At 54.9% G+C, this 17481-nt stretch overlaps 1 protein-coding gene and 1 long non-coding RNA gene across 24 annotated transcripts in view; both read right to left on the bottom strand.

The window, feature by feature from the left end:
- Positions 1-4022: 4022 nt before the first annotated feature.
- On the bottom strand, positions 4023-7846 carry LOC114487326 (uncharacterized). Its single transcript, XR_003682340.1, has 3 exons — positions 7758-7846; positions 5215-5323; positions 4023-4075 (listed from the first exon to the last, which is right to left on the bottom strand). It is a non-coding gene; the product is annotated as an uncharacterized lncRNA (long non-coding RNA).
- Positions 7847-15478: 7632 nt separating this feature from the next.
- The window catches only part of DYSF (dysferlin), a 231639-nt gene continuing 229636 nt past the window's right edge, over positions 15479-17481 (bottom strand). For all 23 annotated transcript variants that reach the window (XM_007111158.4, XM_007111166.4, XM_007111168.4 and 20 more), the window contains one exon: positions 15479-15750. In XM_007111158.4, the coding sequence (XP_007111220.2) occupies positions 15712-15750 (39 nt within the window). In that variant the 3' untranslated portion in view covers positions 15479-15711. The remainder of the gene's footprint in view (positions 15751-17481) is intronic.

Below are 17481 nucleotides of genomic sequence, written 5' to 3'. Positions count from 1 at the left end.
TGCCTCCCACTTGACTTTCACGGCGGGCAGGAGGCAGGTAACCCCGCACCCAGTCACTGGTGTTCCTCTCCCCATAAGGCCCCAGTGAGCATCCCTCACCCCTACCCACCCCCAGGAAATTCCGTGGGTCCCAGGGCCTCAAGCAGGGGTTCTGGCCCTTTGGGGCTTGCCACGCTCCCAGCCTCCTCTGCACTCTGCCGTCAGCCCCCGGCACGCGGACCCTGACCCACGGGCTGCTCTGTAGCAGAAACACCAGTGTTCATGATATTCGGGGGCTACCACCCTCCGCTGTGCTCCCTGGAGTCCTCAGAAGAGTTCTCCCAAGGCCCCCCACAGGCCAGCCCACACTCCCGCGGGACCAGCACAGCTGCCTTCCTCTCCATCGCCCGTCCTCTCCTGCTGGCACCCAGCCAGGCCCAAGCTCTTCTCCCTGGACAGCTCCCATGGGAATCAGGGCCCACCCAGGGGCCCCACGCCCTGCTCTTGATCAGACTCTCCCACGCCCACCTGAACGCCCTCGAGTCTCAGCTGGGACCAACCCTGCCACCCACGTGTCTCTCTGGTCTTTGCCATTGGTTCTAAGGGTCTCCAAGGACAGGGGCTACGTCTCTACCATTTGACTGGGCACTTACTAAAGGACTCGGCCTCCCCCCTCAGAATACGTGCTCTCTAAGGGTGGTGGCTGTGTCTTCACCATTAATCTCGGAGCTTTGCCCGCTCAGCGGTTGGCGACCTGAGGCTCCCTGAAAGCAAGGACTGTGAGTCCCCCATCGGCCTGGGGGCTCACAAGGGGCAAAGACCGTGTCTGTCCCTGGATGGTTTGTGTCCTGGAGCTGTCATACCTCTTTCTCCAATCTATGGGCTCCCTAAAGGAGAGGATGTGCCTCTCCCATCAGATCTGTGGCTCCCTCATCAGACTGTGGCTCCTAATGGAACAGGCCTGGCCGCATAATTCACGGGGCCCCGTACAAAATTAAGATGTAGCGCCCTTTTTAAAAAAGTTATTAAGAATTTCAAGGCAGTGAGAGCAGAGCACTAAACCAAGCTTGGGGGCCTTCTCAGCAGGGGGTCCCAGGCACAGGTCACCTGCCCATGGAGCTGGCCCTGCAAGGGAGGGGCTATGCCCCCTCATGCATCGAGGTAAAGGGCAACCAGCTGAGAGGCCAGACGGGCACAAAGCCAAAGACAAGGGGACGAGGCCTGGAGGTGAGCAGGGCAGGCCCCAGGCCCAGAGGAGGGACACACAGGGTCACCTCTGGGAACAATGGGGCATTCACCAGTAGCCAGGCTCCTCCGTGGGGCCCGCGGCCAGGCTCAGCCCTGCGATTCGTGCTCCACTGAGCGAGCGCTGGCAGGAGCTCAAGTGGGAGAAAGTTGAGGCTGCAGAGGTGGCCGTGGTGGAAACATCTATTTTTACCCTGGCGGGTGGGGAGGCAGGTCAGCGGTGGCTTTGAGTGTGTCCCAAAGCCACCACCAGGGCCAGTGAAAGCCTGGGCTGGGTCAGCCGTGAGGGAGTAGGGAAGGGGGTGGGCAGCCCAGGGCAGCTGAGAACCACGCAGGGAGCCCACCAAGCAGCACCAGTCAAGCCTGCCTCAGGCCCAGTAACAGGAGAACCTGTGTGGAAGTGGCCCTCCTATCTTGGCTCTAGCCTCCCTGCCATGTGACAGGGCCTGGTCCCCACCCCGATGCTCACTCCTACTTAAGGACCACCACCTGCCTCCCCCCAGGTCCCTGAGGATGCTCTGGTCCATCAAAGCGGGGAGGGTAGAAGGAGAAAACAAGGGTTTCAGCTAACTTACCCTGACGGGGCAGACCTGTTCAGTCACCCTCGGTTGGGAGTGGAAAGTGGGTTGTTCTTTAAATAAGGAGACGGGAGAAGATTGGTTGCAAAGCCAGTGAGTAAAGCACCGACAGGGGAATTTGGGACTCTGTGCCAGCCTGGCACACTGCCTCGGTGGCCCCCACCCAGCTCCTGGGTGAGGCTGGCTAGTCCCCACTGGTGCCCCCAGCAGCCCGCCTGCAAGGTGGATGCTGTGTGCTGAGGTGTTTATGTTACATAAACCCAACCACGCTCAAGACAATTTGCGGCTCCCCCGAGCAAGGAAAATTCAAGCACCTTTTTATGCCGGGCCAGGCTGGGCTCCCAGCCACAAGCCCTGGATCCACTTCTGACTCCTGGGTTCCCCAGGGCCACTGCCAGCATGGGGGTGGAGGAGGGACACCCCCGCTTGGCTCGCCTCTGCCCTCCCTGCTGGGCTACCCTGAGGGAGGCAGGTGATTAGCCCCTCGGGCAGCCTGCCCGAGACTGAGCCAGAGAAGGATGTGGTCCCCTCCAGGGGTGGGGGGACCACAACAAGGCCTAGAGACGCCACGCACAGCCCCCAGGAGCCATGCTCACCCACTCTGGGCTGGTTCCCTCTGCATTTACAAACTGTCCCCTATCTTCAGCAACTTCAGTGCCGCCACCCAAAGGCCACGGACCCTATTCCTCAAATACCTTCTTGGGACCACAGCAAACACTTCTGTAGGGTTGCAACCACTTGACATTTATTATCTGGTTTAATCCCAGGGCCATTTTCCCTTCCTTCTTCCCTGTCACTCCTTCCAGGTGCGAAGGCTAGGGGCAGAGGTCCTTGGGGCAGGAGCTGCCTTGGAGACTGGGGCAAGGATGGAGAGGAGAGAGCTGAAGAGGGTGTCCATCACGCGTGTCCTACCCGGCCCTGGGGAGGAGGAGTGCCATCTACGTCACTGTCCTGAAGGCTGGGGTCTTTAGCAGTGTGCAGTGCACAGCCTGTGCAGCCTTCTGAGGAGAGAGGGGCAGATCTGGGCTCCCCCAGAGGCATCGTCCATTCTTTGTAGGTCTACTGAGCCGCCCTGCGGCCATCCCCTAATGAGTCGTGCCTGTTCTCTGGGGCCTAGCAGATTCAGATTTAACTCATAAAACCACAGCAGCCTGGGCTCAGTCATGGGAGGGATGAAGGGCCTGGCTCCAGGCCCCAGCGTGGGGAGGAGGGGAGAAAGGGGGTTGCAGACAAATGGTTTTTACACTTTGAGTTAATGAGGGTCAGGCAGGGGCACCCACTGGCAGGAGGGGATAAAATGAGAGGAAAAGTGATGGGGGTGCAGGAGGAGGAGGGGAAAGTGCTCTGGGTGAGGGAGGGAACAGAACACTTATACAGCCATAAAAACCTCCTACAGATACACACACAAAGCACAGGGCAGCCCCACACAAGCTTCCTGAGTCCCGCTGTGTGCCAGGCCTGGTGCTGGAGGCTGGGGGGCAGGGCTCTCCAAACCCTTTGATATCACTAAAAAATCTGAATACGCACTCTCATTGTATGGCTATTTATCTCTCCATAAATTACATCCATGTACAGCTGCCATGAGTCGATGTCTCAAGGCTCACTCTATGTTTAGGACAAGGTTCACGGGTACAGTCCTAATTTCAACTAGTCCTCTCAATATCTCAGTTTGTGTCACTGACTTCTTGTCAGATCTGATTAAGTCCTTGTTGGTTTGGGGTTGTGTTTGTTTCTTTGTTTGTTTTGCTTCCTAATGAACTTGTCAGGTGAGCCCTTGCTGGGCTGGGAGATGTGTGTATCCGCTCTGTCCGGCATTTCTGCTTTGCATTGCTAGCTTCTCTTCAATCTGCTATTCTTTTCTGTCTACTTTGTTAGCTTATCTTTAGTCAGAGTGTTTACATGGCAAGAATCTTTCTAAGCCCAGTGTCCTTTGTGTGAGGGTTACTTCAGTTAAATCCAGATAATGTAATCTGTCAATTCTCTTAACCAGGCTTGCACCAAAAACTAATACACCAAAAAACGATAAACAAGGGTGATGCTACTAATACCCCATGACATAAAACCCATGCCCAACTGCCATATGGCATAAGTGGAGTTCAGGATCAATCTGAACATTACACATTAGGCAAGGGTGATAGCTATGATTCTGTAAATATTTTCTTCCCATACCCCAGTGAAGTATTGCGTACATCCTGAAGTATATGGAAACCCACTGAGAGTGGGGGAAGGCACAGAGATGGCGAAGACATTTTATATCCCCTCAAAGACTTAGCCTAAGGAGAGAGAAGAAAATGTAAAAGAAATATTTAAAAATTGAGCATCTATCATGTGCCACACTCTACATTCCTGGCCTCTGGACCTCACAGGAACTCTCTAAAGGGGGTACGATGATGCCAGATTTGGTGGGGGGAACAGGACTGCCCCAGGCCTCACAGATGGTGGTGGGTGAATCCTGAGAGCTGGGAGTCAAGTTCAGGCTGACCCCAGTAACTGCTGTGATGGCGAGCAGGGGGTGTGAGGGCTCCAAGGGAGACACAAACCATGACAGCAAAGGCTCTGAGCCTGTCCTGGTGGAGAAACCAGAGGCAGCTTCATGGAGGAGGCGAGAGGGGTTTTCCCCATCAGTGGTATTCAGACAGCCTCACTTATCCATACCGCCCCTATGCTCCCCTGGGGGTCCTCAGCTTTCCCACCACCACCACCCTGCAGCTTTCCCCCGATTCTCCAGAGCACCAGCAGTCTGCAGACTCTCAGGACCTTCACCTCGGGGCAGGAAATCCTGAGCTCCCTTCCCCCTCCCTGCTCTAGGATTCAGTTCCCCTACACCCCTCCCGCCACTCCCCACCCCAGGCCTATTGCTGGCAGGCTAGAGGGCCAGAGTTTCCTTCCTGCAGAAGCAGCGCTGTTTGTGGACAACGATAGGGAAAACAGTTTCCTTAGTTAAATCCTATCTCCTCAGTCTTCTCAGTGATTCAGCCTTAGCTTGGGGATGGCTGAGAGACCTAAGGGGTCCCTAACCTCAAGAAGGAAGCAGGGACCCACCTGCCCTGCCCAGACCCCTGTCCTGACCTCTGGCATCCAGAGGCATCTTGCCCTGCCTCATATCTCAAAAACTTTCTAGACACTTCAAAGAGCCTCCTAGAATGGCTGGGGAAAAGGCCTGTGGACAAGATGCTCAAACAAAAGCAGGGGGTGGGGGCGTGCAGGGGGAAACTACCTAAAAGTCCATCGGTAGAGGCCTGGTTAAATAAACCATGGCTTATCCAGATGATAGACAATTATGGGGCCATAAAGCCATGTGGTAGAGGCGCACTCAGTGATGCGGATGTATAGTCACAGTATGGTGGTTGCAAACCACTATAAACAGTGAGGTCATATTTTTTAAAAATACTCACATATACTTTATACTCACATGGAAAATTCTAGAGATACCCAAGTGCCAACAGTGGTTCTTTCCGGATAATGGGATTAGTTAGTGGCTCTTTTATACTCTTCCTTTTGCTGGCTGTTTTCTCAGATTTCTATAATGAACATATATCACTTTTGTAATAAGACAAAAACCAATAAAAGCTATTTTTAAAAATAAAATAGTCACCCTTGCCCATCTGGAAATAGCGTGTTGCCTGAATCGGCAGCGGGGGTTAGAGTGGGCAGTGAAGAGTGTGGATGCTAGAAGCATTTCCCCGAGCTGCCAACCATGGGAAAGAAGACAGATGGGGGTCTGTGTCACAGCCAGCCTAGTGGCTGAGGTGCCCCATCAGTCCCAGCAAGGGCAGCGCACGGAGGAACAGGGATGAACTGCGATGACGTTGCTGAGAACAGAAGGAGTTCCAGATGAGCTGTAGCGGGGATGGTGGCCAACTCCCAAGCAGTGGCCAGTGCGAGCAGGGCAGCAAGCCAAGCTCTGTCCTACCTCAGGGCCTTTGCACTTGCTCTGCCCTCTGCCCAGAACGCTCTCACCCAGGCTTTGCCTGCTCGCTCTCTCACATCAGCCAGTGTCACATTTTCAGAGGGCTTCACCTCAACCTTTTGGAGAAAGGTCACTCCCCATCCACTGTCCTTTCTATCTCATCCCCTTGCCTTATTTTTCCTCCTGGCATTCACTTATTACTACCTGAAACACTTCCTTGTCTGGCTCCCCGACTGAAAGCTTTCACAAGGGCAAGAATTCTGTGCTTAGAGCAGAGCCTGGGCATGACAGGCGCTCAAAAAATACTTGCTGAGTGAATGAAAAACTGAAAACTTTGCAGTGTCAGGGCTATACCTCCACACACAATCGCCCTCACCTCATCCTGCCTTCCATGCCCCCAACACCAGGCAGGGGCTCTGGGTCTGGTCAGGACATCACTAGCTGCGAGACGGGGGTTGGCTGGGCCTGGGGAGGGGGACAGAGAGCAAGGACTCTTGAGTCACCATGGCTGGGTTTACCTTCCCTTAACAGTTGTGTGGCCTCCCTGAGTCTCCGTTTCCTTGTCTCTAAAATGGGGCTCCAAATAGCTACCTTCCACAAGGGAGGATGAAAGGGGACAACGCGCCTAGCACAGCGCCTGACACGCGGTGGGCACTCAGTAGCCAAGGGTTCCTCTCTGACCAGCCTCCAACTTCATCCTCAGCCCTGGACCGAGCAACTCGGAGGCTGAGAAGACCTGGATCTGCCTAGGAGCCCCCTGCTCCCCCTCCTTGATGGGAACAGGAAAGGAGAGCAGCAGGTGCCTCTGGAGACCCTGACCAGGTGGGACGTGAGTCTCAGGCATCTGAGGCAGCCTGACTGGGTGTAGCGGGAGCCTCCCTGCTCTGAAGCCCTGGGGGAAGGCAGGCACTGGGTGCTCTTCCAGGGCTGGCCAGGAGCTCACAGAGCCAGCACTCCACTTGTGCTCTCTCTGTCTCTCTCTGTCTCTGTCTCTGTCTCTGTCTCTCTCTCTCTCACACACACACACACACACAAGCCCTGGCTCCTACCTTCCTCACTCCTATTCTCTGTGGTGGAGGTGTTCCCTCAGGCCCATTTTTCTCATTCTTCTGGCAGCCTGAGCCTAACTCTGAAAATCCAGCTCCCCTTGGCCAGGCCTAGGTTAGGTAAAAGGCCCCAGAGGCCCGGGGAAATGGCAGGCAGAACCCCCACCTCCAGCCAGAGGCCTGCCCCTCCAGGCCTCTTCCTGTGGGCCCCCTTGGCTCCCCTTCAGGTCTCTCTGTTCAGGGTCACCAGGACCCTTCCTACTTCCCCCACCTCCCTCCCAGCCTCAGAATCCCCAACTGCCCACTCCCAGCACCCCCTTTCAAAATCGAATCTCTGCCAACTCATCCATCCTCTTTTCAAACTAGCCTCACCTGACCTTCTTTGGGAATTCTTGTGGAACCGAAAGCGCCCAGTTCCCCCAATCCCGGCAGTCCCCTTTAAGTAACTCAATCCCCCTCCCTGCCTCTGAAAGAATGAGGCGAGAGAAGGCAGATGTCACAGAGGACCAAGCCTCCATCAGAGAGGGGATGCACTTCGTTCTCAGCCTGGAGCAGACAGGAATGCTCAAACCTTCCGCAGCCCAAGTGAAGGGTATGGCCAAGGAGAGGATACCGCATTTTCCCCCAGTAGGCTTCTCAAGGGGCACTCAGACGAGACGCTCTCAGACTGAGATCCCTGAACCCCTGATTGTATGTGTCTGAGGGAGGTGGGTCCAGCTCCAAGGGGAGACCCTCATTAGCAGAGCTCAGAGAGGGGTGTACAAGCATTAAAGCCAGCAGGCAAGTGTTCAGGGGGCAGCAGAGCCTGCATCCCCCCACAAGCAGACCTGTGCTGGAAGCCAAATCACCATCAGAAGTTCGCCTGGGAGGGTGAGGGGTGAGGGGAAAAGTCAGGGTTTCATGGCCGCAGGCCCCAATAGCCGTGGGAGATAGAAAGCCTTGCCAAGGGGTCCTCCAGCCAAGTCTCTCTCCCCTGGACACAATCAAGGTGAGTCTCACCTTTCTCTCCCAGGGTGGGTGGACACATGCGCCACCACGGTTTGCCAGGCCCTGGGACCAGTCGCCTCATTAGGGAGCCTTTGCCAGCCTGTGCTCTGATGCCACATGTGGTCATTTCCTCACTCAGGTCTCAGAGGGCAGCTCTGCTTCTGCCAGGTCCACGTTCTTGGATGGCACCTCACTGCTGCCCCAAAGCTCTGTCGGTGTGTGGTATCCAGGAATGGCTGCAGCTCTTTCCTGGATCCCGGACAGCAAGGAAGGGGGCTGAGGGTACGGAGCAAGAGGGTCCCCTGCCCTGCCCCATTTTCCAGGCTCAGCCACGTCCGTACTTGTCCCCTCATTTCAGTAGCTGGCAGAGAGTTATAATTGAATTTGCAGTCAGACTGAGAATGAAAAAAGAAAACCCTTTACACGGCTGGGATTAATTTATCCCTGATGATGGCCACATTCACACGCTCTTTTCTGCTTAGGTTTCCAGAGTGTATCCTGGCCAAAAATGTGAAACACACACGCACACACGCACGCACACACACACAGCAACACGTGTGCCCTGAATGCACACGCGTGCGCCTGTGACTATGCCTGCGTTTGTGACTGCATCCCAGAGAGCATGGTGCTTCCTGCGTGGGTCTGGGCGTAACTGGCCTTGACCATCTGCGTGAGGGGGTCTGTATGGGGCAGGGGCATCCTCTAGTGTGCACCTCTGTAGGGATCCTCATTCTGGTCATTGGTGGGCGACTGTCACCCAGCCCACCCCGAGGTGGCCTGCAGAATAGCTGCTCTCCAGGAAAGGAAAGCCCAGACGTGGCGGCCGAGACAGTCGTGTGGTGGGCACTCCCAGCCTCAGAATCCCCAACTGCCCACTCCCAGCACCCCCTTTCAAAATCGAATCTCTGCCAACTCATCCATCCTCTTTTCAAACTGTCCTGCCCACGTGGCAGGACAGCCGCACGGCTTCTCTCCCTCCTTTCCACATCCAGAGAGCAACAAGCCCCGTCCTTCCCGGGCAAAGAAAGGGGGCCACTGTCCCCCTTACACTGGAGGAGTCCCCCAGAGAGGGGAGACCCCCCCGCACCTGCCTTGTCTTCTTCTTTAGCACTCTCCCTCGTCCCAACACCCCGGCAGCTCAGAGCTCCTTTTCAAAGGAAATCGAACACTCACTATATGTCAGGCACTGTGTATCATCTCAGGAAAGGCTCCGGGAGGCCCCAGGGGTCTCCTGAGCCTCCAGGGGGAAGAGGCAACCAGGCTCTGGCCCCAGGCTCATGATGGAAACATGTAGAACCAGCCAGGGAGCTGAACCAACCACAGCACCCCACTCCAACCCACCCCAAACACACCCCGGCCAGCCCTGCAGAGTGAAGGGGAATGGAGCCCAGGGTAACCGATGGAGCTTACAGTGAACTAATGGGTTACCAGGAAAATATGATGTGAGGCTTCCCCAACTGGATTTGGAGTGGCCAACCCAGGGGCGTAGGCTCTCTCTTCCTCCTATATTCTGTGTCTAACCGAATAAGCTGGGGAGCCAGTGGGGAGGGCAGAAGGGAGCCGGCTCTGGAGGAATGAGAGGAGCTGAGGCCATGCTCCACCCAGTACGTGCATGAAAGGTTCTGGTCCTTTTCTTGTCCCTGCTGCACAGTCTTCCTGTGTGTCTGTCTCTGTCTCTGTCCCTCACCATGAATCTGTCTCCCTCGTCATCTGTCTCATCCGTTGTCTCTCTTTTACACACGCGTGTGCGCTCACACACACACAGACACAGACACGGACACACACACACACACCATGAAAAACCGAGACCAAAATAAAGGCAGAGAAACAGCATGAAATCCACACTGGGCCAAGCCACAGGGCACAGAAGCTGCAGCTAGTCGTCTCCAGAGGACAGGATGGAACAGCAGCAAAGGGGGGAAAGGAGGGAGAGGGAGGTTCCCACTCTACTTGTGGGAATCTCAGCCACCATTTAAGGGCCAGCCTGGCAGGCGAACCCTGGCCCTTACCCTGTTCTCATCCATGATAGAAAAATGTTTCCTGGGCTGTCCCCATGTCCCAGGCAGGGGATGCCCACCTAGCTCCCCTGGAAATCCCCTAATCCTGCATTTATGAAACACGTGGAGAGAGGATTGAGACAAGTTTGCGTTCCCTGGGGGGCGGAGGCATCGGGGAGGGGGCTACAGGCCAAGGCTGTGCTTACAGCTCTTCCTGTCTATCCAGCTCCCTGTCACTCCAGCCTGGGCTGTCCACAGAGCCCTGGAAAAGGAACAGAAAATGGTACGCGTGTGAATGCATGTGTGTGTGTACGTGTGTGTCCAAGCGCACAAGCAGAATATCTCTCTCCAAAACACCAGCAAAGAAAATAAAGTCAAGGAACTGAGTATTCTGCATATAAAAGGCTTATGAAGTTTTACTGAACCATTTCTTAACAGATGAGAGTGATTCTCCACCTCGCAAAAGAATAGGTCTCCAATGTTGAACACTAACTGAAGTTCAGAACACAAAAATCCAATTTGCAATAGCTCTGAGGGCCTGCCTGTTTAAAGAGAGGATGCAATGAAACACTTAGTAAAGTCCCTTTAGTGAAGGAAGCAGACGTCTCATTAAGGACTGAGATGTGATTTTCGCCTTGGAGGCACAGATTAGGGGTCAGGGGAGGCAGGGACAGTCAAGTGTGCCGGGTTTCAGTGGTGGATGGGCACCAGGATAGGTCAGAGGAAACCTCCCAGAGGAAGGGGCCACGCTGAGGCCTGAGCCACAGGCCAAGGCCAGACTTGCTCAGCATTCCACTCAGTAGAGCAGAGGGAAAAGCGACAGGTGAAGCAAGAAAGATGGCAGGAGTCTCCTCTGAGGACCCTGGGCCAGCGTGGTTGAACTCCTTTGTGAGGATGGAATCTGGGAGGAGGGGACCACAGCTGGGTCCAGGGCTGACTGCCTGTGGACAGTGAACCGAGGTGTGGCGAGCGAGAAGGCTGATGGAGTGTTACCTGGGTTCCAATGACTGGCCTGCTTGGGGGCCTGATTGTAACTGGAAGGGGTGGTATTGGGAAGAAAAGTAGCTCGATCCAGAGAGATTCAAGAGGCAGAATTTGTGGGATCTGCTGATGTCTTAGATACAGGCTAAGGAGGAAGTAAGGCTCAAGGATGCCTCCCACACATTCAGCTCCAGTGACTGGGTCGAAGAAGGGAACAACAGGGCAGGAGCTATTCTCATGGAGTGGAGGATAGAGATGTTGAGTGGGGATGGGAGGTGGGGGTTGAGTTTGCAGGGCTTGTAAGTCACCCTGGGGGAGATGCCCACCGGGTAAGCAGTTGGATAGCATGGCCGCAGCACAGGGGAAAAAATGGGGCTAGAGGTAGGGATTCCAGGGTCAGTAGCCTCTAGAGAACAACCAAAGCCACAGGAGTGGGTGAGGCTGCCGAGGAGGTGCAGAGTAAGAAGAGAAGGACAGGCCAAGGGCCCTGGGGAGCACTATAGACCAATAAGAGAAGGCAGGGCTGGACAGAAAAGAGGAATATTGGGCAACTGTGGTGCCATGGAAGCCAAAAACTGAAAGTGTATTAAGAAGCAGAGAACGTTCAGTGCTGCCACAGCTGCTGCAGAGAGTCGGGAGGATCAACGTCCACAGATTAAACAACCAGGGTAGGTGGGGTCCTGGTGTGAATCAGAGAAAGGTGCCCCTTCCTCAAGGTAGTTTACTTCTATCAGAAAACCGTAACACACTGATTTTATTAGAACAAAACACTTTACTGCCATCTGTGGGAAAATTGTTATAATAAAGAATAAACTCATGATGTCTTAGATGTGGTGCCTGTACACAGTGCCCTGGTTATTGGCGACTGCAGTGAAAACAGTAGAACGAAATCTACCAACAAGGATGCTTTGAGCTATGGGTAGCACACTACCCAACCAAAGACGGCTTCAACAATAAGGAATTTATGATCCCACATAACAAGACCTCTGAAAGTAGGGAAGTTCCAGAGTTGGTTCTTTCTCAATAGCTTCCTGGAGAATCAGGTTCTTGTCATCCTCTGATCGACTTTCTTCCTCAGGCTTGTCCCCTCATGGTCACAAGATGGCAGCCATGGCTCCAGACATTACGTTTTTTCCACAACAAGAAGAAAAGGCAAAAGATGAAGATGTGTCTCCTTGTGTGTCCTTTGTTATTGGGGCTAAAACCTTCCTAGAAACTTTTCAAGCACCCTCCCCACCCGTAACCATCACCACCTTCCCCTCACATCTCATTGGCCATAAATGAGTCATATGCCTCTTCCTAAACCAATCACTGTCAAGGGTAATGGCTTTACTATGGTTGGCTTGATCTAATAAGACACCTTCCCCGAGGGCTGGGGCAGGGCTCTTTTCTCGGCACAGTGCCACAGGGGAAAAGAGAGGGGATGGCTGTTGGAGAAGATGACCCACTGAGTCAGCCACAGGGATGAAGTCAGACCACAGTGGGTGGAGGAGTGAGTGCAAGGTAAGGGCATGGAGACAGCAAGTGTAAATGATGCTTTCTAGAACTTTGTGAAGAGAGGAGAGACCATATTAGTAGGGAGACCTGGAGGACAGGAAGGATATTTTGATGGCTCCCTAAAGATGTCTGAACTTTCTTGTCCAAAACGGACTTCATGAATGGTCCTACCACTCATAAAGCCAGGCAAGTGGGAGTCATTTGGAATTCATCTCCCATCCCACCACCCCACCGCCCCACCCCAGCCCTAACCAGTCAATTCCCCAGGCCTCTTAGTTCTGTCTGCTCAAGGTCTCTGCAGTCCACCATCTCTATGCCAGAGTTTCCAACAGCAGCACTATCAGTCCTTCAGACTGGACAATTTGGGGTGGGAGGGTGTGTCCTGTGCACTGAGGGATGTTTAGTAGCTCCTGGATGCCAGTAGCACCCTCAGCCCCTCCACCCCAAGCCAGGACCATAAAAACTGGCTCCAGACATTGTCAAATGTGAGCTGGGGGGCAAAAATCGGCCCTGGTTGAGATCCACGGCTCTGTGCCCTGTGGAGATTCTTACAGATCTGTGAACCATTTCTGGTCAGTCTTTGCTCTCTCTACTGTCTTTTCCACTCCCTGCCCTTAACCCTGTAACCCTTGCCCATCAGTGTGTTGTAATTACCTATCTACTTGTCTCCCTCCACTACTCAATTGTGAGCTCTGGGAGAACAGGAACCACATTTATCCTTTTCAGCATTGTATCTCTAGAGCCTAGCACCTTGTCTGGCACACAGACGTCTCTCCGTGTGTGTGTGTGTGTATGTATGATTTCTTAAATGAATGAATGAGTGAATGAGTGAATGAATGAATGAATGACTCCTGCCCTGCTTTTCAGAGTTGGCTCCCGGACTAATGGACCAGCCTTCTAGAATGGCCCTCTGCAACTGGCCACACAGCATCCTGAGCAATTGTTCTTCACCACTTGTGATCATAGACCCTACTGCAGAATTGGGTGAGATCACTGGACCCTCACCCCCTCGAAAGCCATAAGGCTTATACAACCTGAAGCCCCACCATGTGCTCCCAGAAGACTCCTGTCTCCCAAGATAAGAACTAAGAGACCACAACTCTGATCAAGGCCAGTCCAGCTTTAAGTCTTTCCGTGCTTCTTCCTTACCTCCAGAATGAAGTTCAAACTCTTCAGCTGCAGATACAGGCCCTTCAACACCCAGCCTTGCCCTGAAGGAGCCGGGCTCTCTGACAGCTGGAGATTGGTCTCTATCCCAGCTGCTCAGCACAGCTTTCCCTTCTTAGCCCCTGGGCCAGTCCAATGCGCCACTCAGATGACATCCCTTCCCTGCCCCAGGGTGTCCCTTCTCTGATAATCTCACAAGCATTCAAATACCCATGGTTTCCTGATCCACCTTTCCCCCCATGCTGGGAGCTATGGAAGGCCAGGAGTCATATGTAACTCACTGCTATGTCCTCAGAACCTGCTCTAGGGCTGCCGTGTGGAGTCTCTCAATAAACATGTGCTGGACATGGTATCTCCTCACCATCCGTTCCTCATTCTCCTTGAGTTTTGCTTGGTGGCCTATATGGTTCCAGGGAGCAGCTTTAACCCCAACCCTAGCCTGACAAGGGCAGAGCAGAGAAAGAATGCAAAGTCTTGGTGACCTAATTGAGGAGCTGGATCAGCCCTCACCTGAAGCCAATCCCTCTGAAAGTTTCATTTCTGTAAAGCCATTATATTCCCTTTACTAGTTTAAATAATGTTTCCTATGATCTGCAACTCAAAGCAGCAAGAAAAAGCAAATGATTAAAGGAAAAAGTTAATAAGTGGGCACAATGTACCCCCAAACTCATTTAACCCAGCTGAGAGTTGCACAGTATGCATTTATTGCCTCCAGCGTTCTCGTACCTGTAAGAAAAAGACAACTTTCTTTCCAAAGCTTACACCCTCCCCTCCTTCTCCAGAAGCTGGTTCCATTAATTATCCCATTTTCTCTCTTGTGTCTTTGATCTATCTTTCCCTCCTCAGTGGCTTCCTCCTCCCTACCTTCTGATATTCTCAGGTCTCCCCAGCCTCTAAAGCTCTCTCAGCACCTCCCGAAGCTGCAGCCCCAGCTCTTCCATCCTTTCACCTCCAGTCCTCTCCATGGAATCGCCAGCTCATGGCCTCCACGCAGGTGGGCACGGTGGGTATTCAGGGAAGGCTCATGCCCCAGAAGAGTTGCATAACCCCAGTCCTTGCTGCCTGTTCTGTGTGAGGTGTGGGAACCCGGCTCCAGGTGTCAGGAGTCAGAGTCTCAGGACTGGCCACCCAGGTTCTCAGGGCCCACACGGAGTTGGACACTGAGGGCATCCTCCAGCCAGAACCTCTCCTGAAGAGAGAACCACTCTATGTTCAAGATGAAGCTCCCTCACCCAGGAGGGTTCAGGTCATCAGCCCTGTGCCAATCACCCCCCAGTCCTGCCAATCAGGTGGGGATGAGGCAGGGCCTCAGTCTGGGTCCCAGCATGCAGTGAAGAGACAAGGGAGGTGTCCATCCAGAAGGCTCACTCTGGGGCCTCGGGGCCTGGGCCACGGGAACAGGCTTACAGCAGGAAATGGGAGAAGCCCTCCCGCCAGGCTGTGCTCCGGAGTTCCAGCCCATCAGCCAACAGAGGCAGAGGCCTCTATTTCGGAAACACGATGTTTTCGTGCTCTTTGGTTTTTCTCTAAGTATGTTCTTGCTGCTCTTGTAGATGAAGCCTGATTCCTGCAAGAGATGTCAGCCCGACAGCTAATGCGATGCTCAGACCACAAAAAATGGGTGTGTTTATCCAGTCCAGATCGTTAAAGCAGGGTGAGGAAACAGAGGGAGGGAACCCTAAGAAATCCCAAGAGCATGGGAGACAAGGTTACAGCCAGGGGTCCAGCAGCCGTCCCAGCCTGGAGAGTTCTTCCGAGGGGCTCCATGTGCATAAGTGGAACCTCTTCCCGGGCATGGTGCAGGTAACTGCCCACCCAAGCAAAGATCACCGTGGGTGAGGAGATGCCTGAGAAAGGAGGGCACGGGGTGGAGGGGCGTCCCGGAAGCAGAACAGGCTGGGTCTACAGGCAGGCCAGACATCAAGCCTCAAAGCTCCCACCACCCCTACCAGTCTTGCCGAAAGATACACAGTCCCACTGGGAATGTTGCACAGATGGCACACACCCCACACACGCGCCCACCCAGACATCCCCTGCACAGTCACGCCATTCAGGTACCACAGAGATACACACACCAACGCCGCTTTGTGGTTCAAACTGTTTTATACTGAAATACACATGGGCTGATCCCCAAAAGGGTTGGGTTGGGGGAGAAAGAAATGATGAAAGCGGGGTGACCGCAGGGCTCGATATCGCCAACACCTGGAGCACGTGCCAGTCCCTCTCTCTGTCTGCCCACCCTGGCGGGACGGTGAGGCCTGGACATCTGGAGACACTCAGCTGAGCAGGGCAGAGGAGGCAGCCAGTCCTGGGCCCGAGAGTCCTCAGCTGAATGGCTTCACCAGCTTCATGGCAGTATAGTTCTGGAGGGAGGGGGGAGAGGCAGGGACAGGTGGTGACAGCTGCCAGGGAAACGGAGCTGGGAAAGATGGCTGATGCACTCAACCACCTGTCTGCACCTCTCCCTCATCATGCCCCAGGCCACACTCAGCTCAACACTCCACCCTGCCAGCGCTCTCGCTGTCACACAAGCCCACACTCTTGCCTGGGGGACACAGCACCTGAATTGCTCTGGCTTCTCCCCCGTCACTCCAGGGCCCACTCCCAGGCTCTGCCCAGCTACCAAGAGGACTCTGCCCCTGGCCAGGCCAGGCCCGACCTTTTCCATCAGACAGGTGGCCTGAAGGCACGGCTGTGCTTCTCCCCACCCTCCTCCCACACTCCCCAGCGCGGAAACCCGGGGCTCGTTGGCCACCATGCTCCCGTCCAAAAGGCAGAGAGAGAGTTGGGGCGGGGGGTATAGAGGGATGGCCCACAGTGCGGGCCAGCCCTAGAGACGGGTCACCCCTGATTAAGCCCTGGCTGCTGCAGGACTGGCAGGAATCTCCCCTCCCCACTCCTCCCCCCAAAACCATGAAAACACATACAACACAACACAGGGCTCCTAATTGGGACAGTATGTTCCCCAGCGCCGCCCAGGAAAGCCAACTCTGGAAACAAAGCCGCCGCTCCTTCCCTGCCAGATCGCCTCCTGCCTCCCCACACTGGCCCTGCTCCCGGCTGCCTCTAGGGCAGAGCTGGGAGGAATCAGACAGGCTGCCCTCCCTGTCCCCCTCCCAGGGGAATTTCCAAGAGGGTGGGAGATTAGGCCAACTGGCGGGGAGCCCCTCTGCACCCGGGCCTCTGCCCCCCAAGGCCTGAAAGCCAGGTGATGGACGGTCACAGGTCTGGCATCCACCAGGTGACTGGGTGACTTGGCTGGAGGGGAGCAGGATATGCCCAGCTTGTAGCAAAGGCCTGCAAGCAATAGCAGTCTGCAGTCTCAGACCCAGGCTGCCCTACAGCCCTCGCCTAGGATCTAACCCCACATGCCGGCTCTGGAGAGAGAAGGCAGGGTTGGTATTCGAAAGAGGACAATTCCCGAAGATCTCAAAGGAGACTGATGTTGCTTCTGGGGACTCAGGACACAGGGAAGAGGCTCTGATCAGGGCCTGCCCACAGGGCCTTGGGATAAGGCTGCCCCAGGGACGAGAAAGGACCACAGGCTGGAAGTGACTGGAAATCTTCGGTCCATCTCCCAGCCAAGCAGCAGGGTCTCCTTCCCCAGGTCCCTGAGGCCTAGTCTGCAGCCCTAGTGCCTTGCAGGGGCGGGGCCCAGCTGGCCAGGGCACGGGGCCGGGCACAGGAAGGGTGGTGGTGATGTTACTTTGAGCCTGCCCCTGCCCTCCCCTCAGCTCTTCAGCAGAAGGCTGGCTTGACATGCAGCCCCCCTGGGGAAGGCAAAATCGCTCCCCTATCCACAGTGCTAGTCACAGCAGGTCAGCACTCACCTATCCCAGCCCCTTGCTCACACGACGGGAGGGCCTGGCCAAGGTCACTGGGGAGCCACTGACAGAGCCAGAACCCAGCCAACAGCTCCTGACTCCACATGGAGCCGTGTCCCGCACAGCAGCGATGCTCAGACCTTGATGTTCCCGAGGCAGATTCTCCTCAGCAGGTCTGGGGCTGGCCCAAGACTCTGCATTTATTACCAGCTCCCTGGTGCTACCGCTGCTTGCTCCTCAGACCGCCTCCTCAAGGAGCGAGGGTCTACA

The sequence above is a fragment of the Physeter macrocephalus genome, chromosome 12 (assembly GCF_002837175.3).
Source record: "Physeter macrocephalus isolate SW-GA chromosome 12, ASM283717v5, whole genome shotgun sequence".
Taxonomy (NCBI): Eukaryota; Metazoa; Chordata; class Mammalia; order Artiodactyla; family Physeteridae; genus Physeter; species Physeter macrocephalus.
The sequence above is the reverse complement of the archived record's forward strand: the minus strand, read 5'-3'. Positions and strand labels throughout refer to the sequence as shown.